The 13383-nt window shown below is 42.9% G+C and overlaps 2 protein-coding genes across 5 annotated transcripts in view; both read left to right on the top strand.

Annotated features, from left to right (window-relative positions):
• PTPN22 (protein tyrosine phosphatase, non-receptor type 22) overlaps nucleotides 1–1387 on the top strand; it is a 72704-nt gene extending 71317 nt beyond the window's left edge. For all 4 annotated transcript variants that reach the window (XM_008058372.2, XM_008058375.2, XM_008058373.2 and 1 more), the window contains one exon: nucleotides 766–1387. In XM_008058372.2, the coding sequence (XP_008056563.1) occupies nucleotides 766–830 (65 nt within the window). In that variant the 3' untranslated portion in view covers nucleotides 831–1387. The remainder of the gene's footprint in view (nucleotides 1–765) is intronic.
• Nucleotides 1388–3024: 1637 nt separating this feature from the next.
• RSBN1 (round spermatid basic protein 1) overlaps nucleotides 3025–13383 on the top strand; it is a 54804-nt gene continuing 44445 nt past the window's right edge. Inside the window, exon 1 of the mRNA XM_008058370.2 lies at nucleotides 3025–3872. Within this exon, the coding sequence (XP_008056561.1) occupies nucleotides 3164–3872 (709 nt within the window). The 5' untranslated portion in view covers nucleotides 3025–3163. The remainder of the gene's footprint in view (nucleotides 3873–13383) is intronic.

The raw sequence follows: 13383 nt of genomic DNA, 5'->3' as shown, positions 1-13383 counted from the left end.
AACTAATGTAAAGGCATAACTAGATTTAATACAATAATGTTGCAAGTAATAGTGCTATATTTTTGTGCAATTGAGATTCCCCAGCTTAGCATTTTTTTGATGTATGGGGGTGGGTAAAACATTGTAGATAAAGGTTATTATATATTAAATTATCAAAGGCTATTATAACCATTGTTCTTCAACCTATTATTACCCTTATTGAATTTGTAAGTGCTCCACAAATTTAAAATGTCACTAGTATTCTATTGTTATCCTTTGAGCTTTTACTACAATGCTTTTAAAATCTATTACTGCTGGGTGTGGTGGCTCAAGCCTGTAATCCCAGCACTTTGGGAGGTGGAGGCGAGAGGATTGCCTGAGCCCAGGGGCTCGAGACAAGCCTGAGCAACATGGCGAGACCTTATCTCTATAATAAATCAAAAAATTAGCTGGATGCGGTGGCACATGCCTCTGGTTCCAGTTACTTGAAAGGCTGAGGCGGAAGGATCACCAGAGTCCAGCAGGATGAGGCTGTTGTGGCCATGAGCATGCCACTGCTCTCCAGCCTGGGTGACAGAGTGAGACTCTGATTCAAAAAATAAATACATAAATGAATGAATGAATAAATAAATAAAATAAAATCTATTACTAAATTGATCAAAGATGTTGCCTAACCTTTTAAAAAATCCCACATATTTGCATACATTATAATGCACTCTAAAATGCAAGTATTCATTTCTATATAAAAAACTTTCTCTTTTCACTCAATTTTATTTTTGTTCTCAGGTTTTGCAAACCGCTTTCCAAAACCTAAAGGACCAAGGAACCCACCACCAACTTGGAAAATTTAATAAAACTCTGGATTTACGGCTTCAAGTGCATTTGCAAATAAAACTACCAGAATATTCCTAGTTAAAATAAGTGCTTTATATTAATAATATCAACAATGAGGACATGCTAATGTATTAATAGCTTTTACAAGAAAGGCAGTATACAAAGAAGTGCCAGCAGTTTTGCATTTTTGTGTCATCTACATGGGGTTGGAGGCGGCAAATAAAAGTTTGTCACTTGGATTACGTAGAAAATGCTGCGTGAAAAACACTGTTTTAGAATGAATTTATTTTTCATTTTTGGATGTTAATTTTATTTTACTTTTCTACATAAATATAAACTTTAAAAGGTTTGCAAGATTTGAATCTCAAATTTCTTCATTGTCAGAATCTACTAGAGTTAAAACAAAACAAAACAAAACACACACCTTGTGGTTACAATACAAAATTATTGTGACGACTACTTCCTAGGAGTTATTTTTGCCTCAGTGAAGTAGAGTTTGCACACCTTCCCAAAGGTTGTGGGAAATCATAATAGTAAGAAAATGAGAAATTACATACTTAATAGTAAGAAAATGATAAATTAATATTTAAGAGAAATTGCATATTTATTTTTTATGTTTATTATTATTATTTTTTTGAGTTGGAGTCTCACTCTGTTGCTCAGACTGGAGTGCAGTGGCCGCTCCGGGTCACCGCTGCCTCAACCTGCTGGGCTCTGGCGATCCTTCCGCCTCTGCCTTCCAAGTAGCTGGAATACTGGCGCGCGCTACCACACCCGGCTAATTTTTTGATTTACTGTAGGAGATGAGGTCTCGCCAAGTTGCCCAGGCGGGTCTTGAACCCGCGGGCTCAGGCAATCCACTCACCTCAGCCTCCCAAAGCACGGGATTACAGACTGAGCCACCGAGCCCGGCTGAGAAATTGCACATTTTCAGACTTGCAAATGATGATAGCAATAATTTTTTAATTTGGATATACCGACTAACAAGATGTTTAACCACATTCCTGAAAAGTTTCAACCAGCGTCATTCAATGACCAGTTCTAGAAAAATAATAAGCGAAAGATAGTAGTTATCTTTTGGCAGCATTTTCTTCATCTAAAAGGTCCTTTATAAACATGTGCAATTGATATCCAACCAGAGGTTTTAGTTAACAAAAATCTCTGTATGAATATAGATCTGCCTTAAGGAAATCTATTTCGAATATAATTTTATATAGCAAATAAGTTGGTGGGTAATTATTATTACAAAGACTTCACCTAATGTTTTAACATCTTTTTATGTAAAAAGAACTTTATAACTTTCAGAAACATGCAGTATCACTTAAGCATCATTCGTTTTTCATTGTGGAACGTAATGATAGGACACTTTGCATGAAATACTGTAACCTGTCTATTGTAGTACGCCGTACTGAATAGATGTTCAGTAAACTTTTTTGTTTTAAAGCTAACTTTATTGCAGTAGTGTTCATGTAGGTAATACTTCTGCAAAAACTGCTGGGATCCAACCACAGTAATTTGATCCGCTGAGTTGATCGTTGTAATCCACTTTTCCAAACAGCTTTATCAAGTACCAAACAGATAAAAAGAGTCCTATCAGAGCCCGGCCCCTGTGGTCCCTGCTACTCACCCCTCGAGCCCAGGAGTTGGAGGCCTCTTAAAAGACAATTTATGCAACCTCATGATTTGAAAAGACATAAAAAACGCGTATTAAACATGTTTAAAAGAAGGCTTTCCCTCTGCCCTTCCACGAGGGGCCGGGACGTGGCTGGCGGGGCCGCCACCAGCCGCCAGGCGGTTCTGGCCCCGGCCTGGTCCCACCTGGAGCTGTAACCATGGCAGTGCCTGCCACGACGCGGCGACACATTCCTGAATGGCGGCCCTATTATATTCAGGGCACAATCGCCCTCCTCTCGCCTATCCCTGCATCCTCCTTCCCCTTCGTTTCGTCCCGTCCAAGTGAAAAGGCTGGCGATTCTTCTCCCACGCAAAGGTGACGAGAGGAAGAGAACGCTTAAAAGTCGCTATGGAGACCACCTACTCCGCGGAACGTGACCGAGGGGCACCGGAAGATGACGATGAGAACGCGCCGCCAGACTCGGACAGCCCGGAACCTCGCCTCGGCCGTTACGGCGGTTGGCGGCAAGTCGCCGCCCAGCGGCGGGTGCGTCGCGGCCCGACGCGTGACTCGGCGCACGCTCCCCTCCGCTCCTCCACTCACAGGGCCCGGGACGCGGCGCGGGGCGCGGCGGAACTACCGCTCCCAGGAGGCCTTGCGCGGCCCGGAGCGCTTTACAATAGAAAGTCGGTCGGAGCGGCCTGCGGGGAGACCCGGGGAACTGCCGCTTCCGGCATGTTCAGCTCCGGACGAAGGGCGGCCGCCGAGTGGGGGCCCGGGGAGAGACTCCAATGCCCGGCGGGCCGTGCGCAGGCGGCGCTTGCGCAGTGCGCGGACGGGGGGGCGGTCGGGCCATTTAAATGTGTGTTTGTGGGTGAAATGGCTGCGCAGGTCGGAGCGGTGCGCGTAGTACGGGCGGTGGCGGCGCAGGAGGAGCCGGACAAAGAGGGGAAGGAGAAGCCCCATGCCGGGGTCTCGCCGCGGGGAGTGAAGCGGCAGCGCCGAGCTAGCAGCGGGGGGTCTCAGGAGAAGCGGGGGCGGCCGAGCCAGGACCCCCCTCTCGCTCCCCCTCACCGGCGGCGTCGCAGCCGCCAACATCCCGGGCCGCTGCCGCCCACGAATGCAGCCCCGCCCGTCCCAGGCCCCGTTGAGCCTCTTCTCCTGCCGCCTCCGCCGCCACCCTCGCTGGCACCCGCCGGGCCCGCCGTCGCCGCCCCGCTCCCGGCCCCGGGCACCTCGGCCCTCTTCACCTTCTCGCCCCTGACGGTGAGCGCGGCCGCCGGGCCCAAGCATAAGGGCCACAAGGAGCGGCACAGGCACCATCACCACCGCGGCTCTGATGGCGACCCCGGCTCCTGCGTTCCGGGCGATCTCCAGCACAAGGACAAGCAGGAAAACGGCGAGAGGACCGCAGGGGTGCCTCTGATCAAAGCCCCCAAGAGAGGTGAGAGCCGGCGGACTGCCCCGGCGCGGGTCCTGGGTCGCCCTCCGTGCCCCCGTCCCGCACCTTCGGGACCGAAAGACGCCAGTCCCCTGCTGCTTCCCTCCCGCCGCTGTCCCGCCCGCAGACCCCCGGGGTGGCTCCACCGCAGGCCTCTTGCCCTGGGGCCGAGCTGTCACTTGCCAACCCCCCGTGCCCGTGGTGCCCGGGAGCCTCGCAGCGTTTGTTTTCAAATTCGGCCGGGTTTCCGCGCCGCGTTGGATTTGTAGGTGGGGTACGAAAAACTGCCTAGCCGAAGTCGCTGCAAGCCCTTCTCCCTGTGTCTCTTGCTGGAAACCCGAAAGGGTTTACTCTCCCCTGCTCCGGGATATCCCGGAGTGTGTGGTTCGGGGCTTTAAGGAGGGAATTCACCGAAAGGTTAGGTTATGCGACTCACTGGGTGGTTGAGCTTCTCATAAGGTAAATGGCCAAGGCCGTTTTATCTTGGTTCTTTTTAAATCTAGAGGTAAAAGTCATTTTTAGGTTTTCCTCTTAGCTGTTTTAATCCTTAGGACAGGGGTGGGGGAGGATTTCTGTCCCTTTTGATCCTAGGAAATAGGACCGGCAGTGCCTCTGAAAGTGGGAAGTGTGGGGTCAATAGCAGAGACAGGAATTCCAGTTACATGCTATTCTGTCTAGCTCAAGTTGGGAGTCGATGTAATGAACTCCAATAACTCTCAAGAAGGTTTAACTCAGAAAATGTAGGACTGTCTAATTAAGTGTAGGTTCTGGAAGAATTAGGGTGGCCAAAATTGGTGTCTTCCTGTTCCCAAGTACCTGTAGCGTCTATTTATCTTCTTTGTGAAGAAACAAGGGATATGCTTTTGATTATGCAGATGTTCGTACTTTGTATATTGTTTTTATATACTTTGTTAGTTGTTTTTCCTCAAGATTTTAAGGTGTGTCTGTGTTTCTTAGGGTATTACACGAACGAACCAGTCTTTCAACCTTAAGTGTTGTGAGTCTTGCATTCTTTCCACATATTTGGTGTTAACTGAGGGCTGGTCAATTTTTTTGTGGTTCTATTTCCATATTCTTGAGCTAGTTGTAAATAATTGCTCAATAAGTATTTGTGGGATAGAATTAAATCTTTCTTCCTTTGCTGGTATCTAAATCTTATCCTCAGGAAAAGAACTTGGAGCAAGCGGACAAGAGTGCCACTTTTTACCACCAATGTGCAATGATCTTGCTGTCTTTAGTTTTTATCTTTATTCCCCTTCTGTGTGTGTGTGTGTGTGTGTGTGTGTGTGTGTGTGTGTGTGTGTTTTAACTGTACAGAACTAGGGGAAATCTTAGTGATCGACTGGCTTAAATTTGTTTTGTAGAAGAGGAAACCAGGCCCAAAGAAACTAAGAGGCTTGTTTAATAAGTCAGTTAATTAGAATCAAGGTCAAACATGAAAAAACATTTAAAAAATGAATCATTGGTATAATAGGGAGTAGAACCCAGACTCCAGAATCCCAGTTCAAGCTTCATCTCCAAGCTGCGTGATGCTGCTTCCTCTTTGCTGTTGGTTTTCCCACTCTTTTGTTTATCCCTCCCCTGTGCTTTGATGTTACTGTGGTGATAGCTGACTTGCGATCCAGGTTCTCTGACCTAGCTCCGTTTTATGGGGGGACAGTGGCAATGACATGTGTAATGACTCACAGTGTGACTTCTCTGAAGATTGCATGGGCCTCATATTCTTTAAAAAAACAAAAATAAGCCTGTAACCCAGTGCTGATGGGTAGAACTTTCTCAGACGATAGAAATGTTCTGCATCTGTGGTGTCCAATATGGTAGCCATATGTAGTAGCTCTTGGACGGACTTGAAATGTGGCTAGTGTGACCAAGGAGCTTAATTTCTTAAATTTAATTCGAATTAATTTATAATTGGTCACATTTGGCTAGCGGCTACCACATTGGACAGCACAACTGTAAATATTTGTAGTTTGCCAATATGTGACGAAGAGGGGTGGCTTAAGGTCAGGCCATTTAAACGTTTTAACTTTTGACTGAGAGATTGTTGGATTAAATACTCAAACTATATTAAAAGGGAAAGGGTCTCTGGTAAAATTCATTTGGGGAAAAACTTTAGCCTTCTAGATATGTAACATGCACTGGCATTGTGAAAGTTCTGAAAGCCGTACAGAAAATCAGCTGGTTTACCTTTCTTTAATCTAGGCTTCTCCATACAGTTAGACAGTTACTTTTTGTTCTCTGAGCATCTTTTTTCTTGTTACAGTGGTATACCGGAGTCATGCCTCTGATGTTAATCTGAGTTTAAATCATGGCTCTACCACTCACTCTGTGGCCCTAAGCAAATTGCTTCAACTGCTCTCAACCTCAGTTTTCCTGTCTGTAAAATGGGGCTGTGTTATTTCATTTATAAGGTTGTTATACATATTAAATGGGATAATGTATGAAAGTAGTGCCTGGCTTATTGTAGGCACTTAGTTAAAACTGGCTTCTATTTTATTATGCTTGGACCTTGAAACAATAAGGAGAGTGGGCAGACTCTTGTTATTTACAGAGCTGCGTTTTCCCTTTGCTTATCCTCAGATTTTCAGAAGCTATTTTATTTTATTTTATTTTATTGTTTTTGAGTTGGAGTCTCACTCTGTCGGCCAGGCTGGAGTGCAGTGGCCGCTCCCGGCCACCACAGCCTCGACCTGCTAGGCTCTGGTGATCCTTCCGCCTCAGCCTTCCGAGTAGCTGGAACTACAGGCACGCGCTACCATGTCCAGCTAATTTTTTGATTTATTGTAGAGATGAGGTCTCGCCAAGTTGCCCAGGCGGGTCTCAAACCCGTGGGCTCAGGCAGTCCACTCACCTCAGCTTCCCAAAACCGCAGGATTACAGGCTGAGCCACGGAGCCCGGCTCAGAAGCAATTTTAACTCTTTATTTTGAGATAATTATAAATTCACAGGAAATTGCAAAAATAGTACAGAGAAGTCCTTACTCTCCACCAGTTTCCCCCAGTGGTTACATCTTGCATAACTATTGTATAATACCAACACCAGGAAACTGGTAGTGGTACAGTATTTGTGTGTGTAGTTTTGTGCCATTTTATCATATGTAGATTGCTGTAACCTCCTCTACAATCAAGATACAGAGCTATTCCATTACCACAAAGATCCCCCTTATACTGTTCCTTTATAACTTTTCTTGCACCATTCCTGTCCCCTGACAACCACTTATCTGTTCTCCATCTCTATAATTTTGTCATTTTGAGGTTGTTATATAAATGGAGACATACAGTATGTGATCTTTTGAGATCGACTTTTTTCACTCAGCATGATATATGAGATCCACTAGTCCTTTTCATTGCTGAATAGCGTTCCATGGTATGGATATACCACGGCTCACCATTGAACCATTCACCTATTGAAAGACATTTTGGTTCTTTCTAGTTTTTGGTTACTATGGGTAAAGCTTCGGCAAACACTCACGTTTAGGCTTTTGTGTGTGTGTATGTTTTCGTTTCTCTGAAGAATGCAATTGCTGGGTCATATGGTAAGTATAGTCAGCCCTCTTTATCCATGGATTCCACATCCAGGGCTTCAGCCAGCCTCAGATTTAAAAATATTCGTAAAAAAAAAAAAAAAGATGGGTTCGGTGGCTCAGCCTGTAATCCCGCGCCTTTGGGAGGCTGAGGTGAGTGGATTGCCTGAGCCCGCGGGTTCGAGACCCGCCTGGGCAGCGAGACCTCATCTCTACAATAAATCAAAAAATCAGCCGGGCGTGGTAGCGCTTGCCTGTAATTCCAGCTACTTGGAAGGCTGAGGCGGAAGGATTGCCGGAGCCCAGCAGGTCGAGGCCGCGGTGGCCGGGAGCGGCCACTACACTCCAGTCTGGGCGTCAGAGTGAGACTCCTACTCAAAAAAAAAAAAAAAAAAAAAATTGTCTGTTCTGAACTTTTACAGTATAACTATTTGCATAGGATTTACATTGTATTAGGTATTAAAGTAATGTAGAGGTGTATTTTAAAGTATAGAGTGGATGTGCATAGGTTGCATGCAAGTGTTACTTTATATCAGGAACTTGATCATCCTTGGATTTTGGTATCCCTGGGAGGTCCTGAAACCAATTTTCCAAGAGATGACTGTATGTTTATTTATTTATTTTTATTTTTATTTTTATTTTTTTCAGTGAGAAAACAGGATTTATTGAGAGGACAGAGAGACAGCCATAATGGGAGGGGACCTGAAGGGGTTGCCCTTATTTTTTTAATAAAAGATATTGTCAAGCTATTTTTTAGAGTGTCTGTAACATTTTACATTCCCACTAATAATGTATGAGAAATCCAGTTTCTCCACATTCTTGCCATTATCTAGTATTGCCACTATCTTTACTTTAACTGTTTTAGTAGAGTTTAGTGTTCCCATCATGGCTTTAATTTGCATTTCCTTAAATGGCTAGTAATAATTACTTTTCATGTCATAATTTTCCATCTGCATATCCTTGTCAGTAGAATGTCTCTTTATGTCTTTTGCCCATTTTCTAGTTGAGTGGTTTATTTTTTAATTATTGAATTTTGATAATTTTTTTATAGATTGCAGGTACAAGTTCTTTGTTAGCTATATAGTTTGCAGATATTTTCTTCCAACCTGTTGCTTGTCTGTCTTTCATTTCTCTGGAGAATGTAATTGCTGGGTTGTGTAAGTATAATAAGCCCTCCTTATCCATGGGTTCCACATCCATGGCTTCAGCCGACCTCAGATTGGAAAATATTTGCAAAAAAAATTTTTTTGTCTGTACTGAACTTGTACAGACTCTGTAATGAGCTCTTTCACAGAGCAAAAGTTTTAAATTTTGTTGAAGTTCAGTTTACTGAAATGTTTTTCAGAGTGAGTCAGAGTCTCACTCTGTCGCCTAGGCTGGAGTGCAGTGGCACCCTTATGACCGCCGCAGCCTAGACCTGCTAGACTCAGGCGCTCCTTCCACCTCACCTTTCCAAGTAGCTGGAACTACAGGTGTGCGCTACCATTTCCGGCTTATTTTTTTGGTGTATTGTGGAGATGAGGCCTCACCAAGTTGCCCAGGCTGGTCTCGAACCCCTGAGTAGTCCTCTCACCTTGGCCTCCCAAAGTGCTAGGATTATAGGCTTGAGCCACTGTGCCTGGCCCTTTTTTCTTTTTTTTTAAGTAGGAGTCTTACTCTGTTGCCCAGGCTGTAGTGTAGTGCACGCTTATGGCCACAGCAGCCTTTACTTGCTGGACTCAGATGGTCCTTCTGCCTCAGCCTTCCAAATAGCTGGAACCACAGGCAAGCACCACCATGCCCGACTAACTTTTTGATTTATTGTAGAGTCAAGGTCTTGCCAAGTTGCCCAGGCTGGTCTTGAACCCCTGGACTCAGGCAGTCCTTTTGCCTCTGCCTCCCAAAGTGCTGAGATTACAGGTGTGAACCACCATGCCTGGCTGAATTTTTTTTCTTTAGTGGATCATATTTTTTATGTCATGTCTAACATTTCAAGTAAAGATTTTCTCCTGTTTTTTTTCTAAAAGTTTTTTTTTGCATAGATTTTTCAGCATTTTTTTTCTAAAAGTTTTATAATTTTAACTTTTACATTTAAATCTGTGACCCATATGAGTTAATTTTGTATAGTTGTGAGGTTTAGGTCAAAGATTTGGTTTGTTTTGTTTTGTCCCTAAAGCTATCCAGTTGCTGTACCACCTTTGTTTAAAAAGATTATTCTTCTTCCATTGAATTGCTTTTGCACCTTTGTCAAAAATCATACTACCTGTGAGGTAATGAATAGTTGGAAAAAACCTCATGACACGTGAAAATCATATAAAATTTAAATTCAATATCTAGAAATAAAGTTTTATTGGAACATAGCTCTGCTCATTTATACATATTGTTTATGGCAGTTTTGGCACTATAGTAGCTGAGTAGTATAGTTGAGACAGAAACCATATCACCTGCAAAGCCTACTGTCTGACTCTTTACAGAAAAACTTACCGATCCTTGAGTTTAGTGAACATGCTCTTGCGTATCAGTCGGTCCTTGAGTTTAGTTAAGAGACATGTTCCTGAGTACCAGCCCAACAATACTCAATCCACATGCATGTGTAGGCTAATTACAAATTATTCCGATCCCAGGCATTTGGAGTTGCTCATAAATAGTCGAAAGAAAATCTAGCGTATACTTGTTTTACCTGTAAAACAGAAAGTAAAGTGATTTTCAAAGAGCTGACGTGAAATGGTTAAAATTTTCCAGTTAGCGATAGAACTGAATATAGGATTCAGTTTTTTGATTAATGGAACAGTTGAGTTTCCTCTTTTTTCAGTGCACATTGGACACATTGGAATTGTTAAATTAATAAAGAGCTGTTTAAATGTTTTTTTTTGTTTTGTTTTTGAGTTGGAGTCTCAGTGCGTCACCCAGACTGGAGTGCAGTGGCCGCTCCCGGCCACCGCAGCCTCGACCTGCTGGGCTCCGGCGATCCTTCCGCCTCAGCCTTCTGAGTAGCTGGAACTACAGGCGCACACTACCACGTCCAGCTGATTTTTGATTTATTGTAGAGATGAGGTCTCGTCAAGTTGCCCAGGCGGGTCTCGAACCCCTTGGGCTCCCAAAGCGCGGGATTACAGGCTGAGCCACTGAGCCCGGCTTAAATGTTTTAAAATATTTTTCATGTAAGCAACAGGCCTGAGCCTAACTAAACTGCTGGCTACCTATGTCTTTTGAAATCTTAATTTTTTTCTCTTCCTTATTGCTCATAAAAGCATAGGACAAACCTACTTCCGCAAAAAAAAAAAAAAAAAAAGATGCTTCTTAATTATTCTTGGTTAGTAAATTTATGATTTTAGTATTTTAGTTTTAAAAGGGAAAAGAGGAAGGGACAGCCCCAGAGCTCTCGGCTCCAGCGTCGTTCAATGATGGGATCATGCTTATGTGTGCCCTCACGAGTCGTCCTTCCTTCCTTTTTTTTTTTTCTTCATTTTTGACCACATGTCTAACTGCTATCATGGGAAAGTGTCCCTAAGCCAGAGAATTAATGGAAATTTTCTGTGATGTCCAAAAGCTATTGGCAGGAATTTTAAATCCAGAAACCCTTGGTTGTTTCTCGTTTTCAGAATGGAGAAATGAAATGACCAGATAATCTCATTTATCAGAGCAACAACTTTACAGACTGGTGTTTTCCCTTGCCTACCCAGAGAGAGGCAAGAACACCTTTATGGGCATGAAAACAAATAGGATAAATAATTTGTGATCATGGAAAGTTTTGTAATAGTAAGTAAAATACTTCTTGGAGGTTCTTCCAAGGCACCTCAAGTCCGTTAGGTTGTGAGCTAGATCATCATAGTTGATCATCTAATGGGAGTGTTGTAGGGGAGACTTGACATGAAGGAGGCAGAGCTGGTATGATGCGTTGGAAGAGTTGTGAGTTTTGGAGTTAGAGACAGGGGAACTCTTTAATCTTGGCATTTGCCCATGAGCTTTGTGACCTAATATAAATGACACACCTTGCTTCAAGCTGTTTCCTTCTCCATACTTTGCTGGTGTGTTTGAGGATTAAAATGAGATAACATGTATGGTCCCTGTTATACACAGGTAAATAATAGTTTTCTTTCCTCTTTAAGAGATTAAATTTTTTTTTTCTGTGTTTCTCTTGTGGTATACTACACTGTGCTGTAGGCTAGCTCTAGTTTTATATTCCAGAGTTGTGGCAGTTGTGTTAAGGAATGTTAGTAATATTATTATGATAATCAAGATGAGTTGGGAAATTGACCTAGGTTCATCTAACTGCAAAGCACTTGTTCTTGTCATAAAACTCTACTTACTACCACTATAATTGCACTATTTTTGGATAATATTAGTAGCTAACATTTATTATCTGTTGATTATTTTAAGTACTTTACATGAAATTCTCATTTACTCTGCACACTAATTTTATGAGGAGATACTGTTCTTCCCCCCCATTTTATTAATGAGGAACAAGGTACAAAAAAAATTAACTTGCAGAATTTTACGTTGCTTCATGCATTATTGGTGGGAATATAAAATGGTACAGCCAGTTTGGAAGACAGTTTGGCAGTTTCTGTGATCCAGCAGTCATACTCTTTAGCATTTATCCAAAGGAGCTAAAAATGTATGTCCACACAGAAACCTGTACATGCATATTTATAGCAGCTTTATTCATAATTATCAAAACTCGGAAGCAATTAGTGTGGTACATCCAGACAATGGAATATTATTCAGTGCTAAAAAGAAATGAATTATCTAGCCATAAAAATATATGAAGGAATCTTTTTTTTTCTTTTTTTTTTTTTGAGTTGGAGTCTCACTCCGTCACCCAGACTGGAGTGCAGTGGCCGCCCCCGGCCACCGCAGCCTTGACCTGCTGGGCTCCAGCGATCCTTCCGCCTCAGCCTTCCAAGTAGCGGAACTACAGGCACGCGCTACCACGCCCGGCTAGTTTTTGACTTATTACAGAAATGAGGTCTCGCCAAGTTGCCCAGGCGGGTCTCGAACCCGTGGGCTCCCAAAGCGCGGGATTACAGGCTGAGCCACCGAGCCCAGCCATATGAAGGAATCTTAAATGCATATTACTAAGTGAAATAAACCAATCTGAAAAGGCTGGATACTATGTGGATCCTTATGAAACACTGTGGGAAAGACGGAACTATGGAGACAGTACTGCTGTTGCGAGGGGGTTAGGAAAGACAGAAGGATAGGTAGGCAGAGAGCAGGAGATTTCTAAGATGGAGCTCTAATGGCAGATGCATGTTACACATTTGTCCAGACAATGCACATCACCAAGGGTGAACCCTAATGTAAACTGTGGATTCGGGGTGATAATGATGTGTCAATGTAGGTCATCACTGTAACAAGCACACCACTCTGGTGGAGGGGGTTAATAATAGGAGAGGCTGCGCATTTGGAGAAACCAAGCATGGTTATACTTCCAAGAACCTAACATTGCTCTAAAAAAAAAGTCTTAGGACAAAAATAATATACTTTTAGGGAGTGGCAGAACAGGGATTCACTGGCCAGCCACTCTTAAAACACCATAATATAGAAGAATTGGTGGGTAAGATGAGGCGTGGTATGAAACATGCAATGATTCACAAAAATTTGGCCTTCAAAATGAGAAGTTTTGTTTTTCCTTTTTAGTGAGGTTTTTATATTGAATTTGAACTGTTAAGGAGACCAAAAAGAATTTATTTTCAGTAAACCACTTTAGTGCTTTTAAACATTGTGATTAATAAAATATAAGTATTATTGTTTTACTTTTGCATATTCACCATTTTTAGGGATTGAAGATTTTTTTTTCAGTTCTAAGCTATAAATTCAAGTGTAAAGAAGGGTGTTAAGAACTTAATTTTGGTCAATATCTGTCTGGGGACTGGGGGGATACCCCTTATCAACATAGGTGCCTGAACGATGCATATTTGTGTACCTAACCCTTAACTGTATCCCACAATTTTAAAATAAAAAATATGGGTTAAAAAAAAAAAAAAAGAACTTAATTTTGTTATGTGG

This window comes from Carlito syrichta, unplaced genomic scaffold (genome assembly GCF_000164805.1).
Source record: "Carlito syrichta isolate Samal-C Ts95f unplaced genomic scaffold, Tarsius_syrichta-2.0.1 Scaffold303316, whole genome shotgun sequence".
Classification (NCBI taxonomy): domain Eukaryota; kingdom Metazoa; phylum Chordata; class Mammalia; order Primates; family Tarsiidae; genus Carlito; species Carlito syrichta.
The sequence above is the reverse complement of the archived record's forward strand: the minus strand, read 5'-3'. Positions and strand labels throughout refer to the sequence as shown.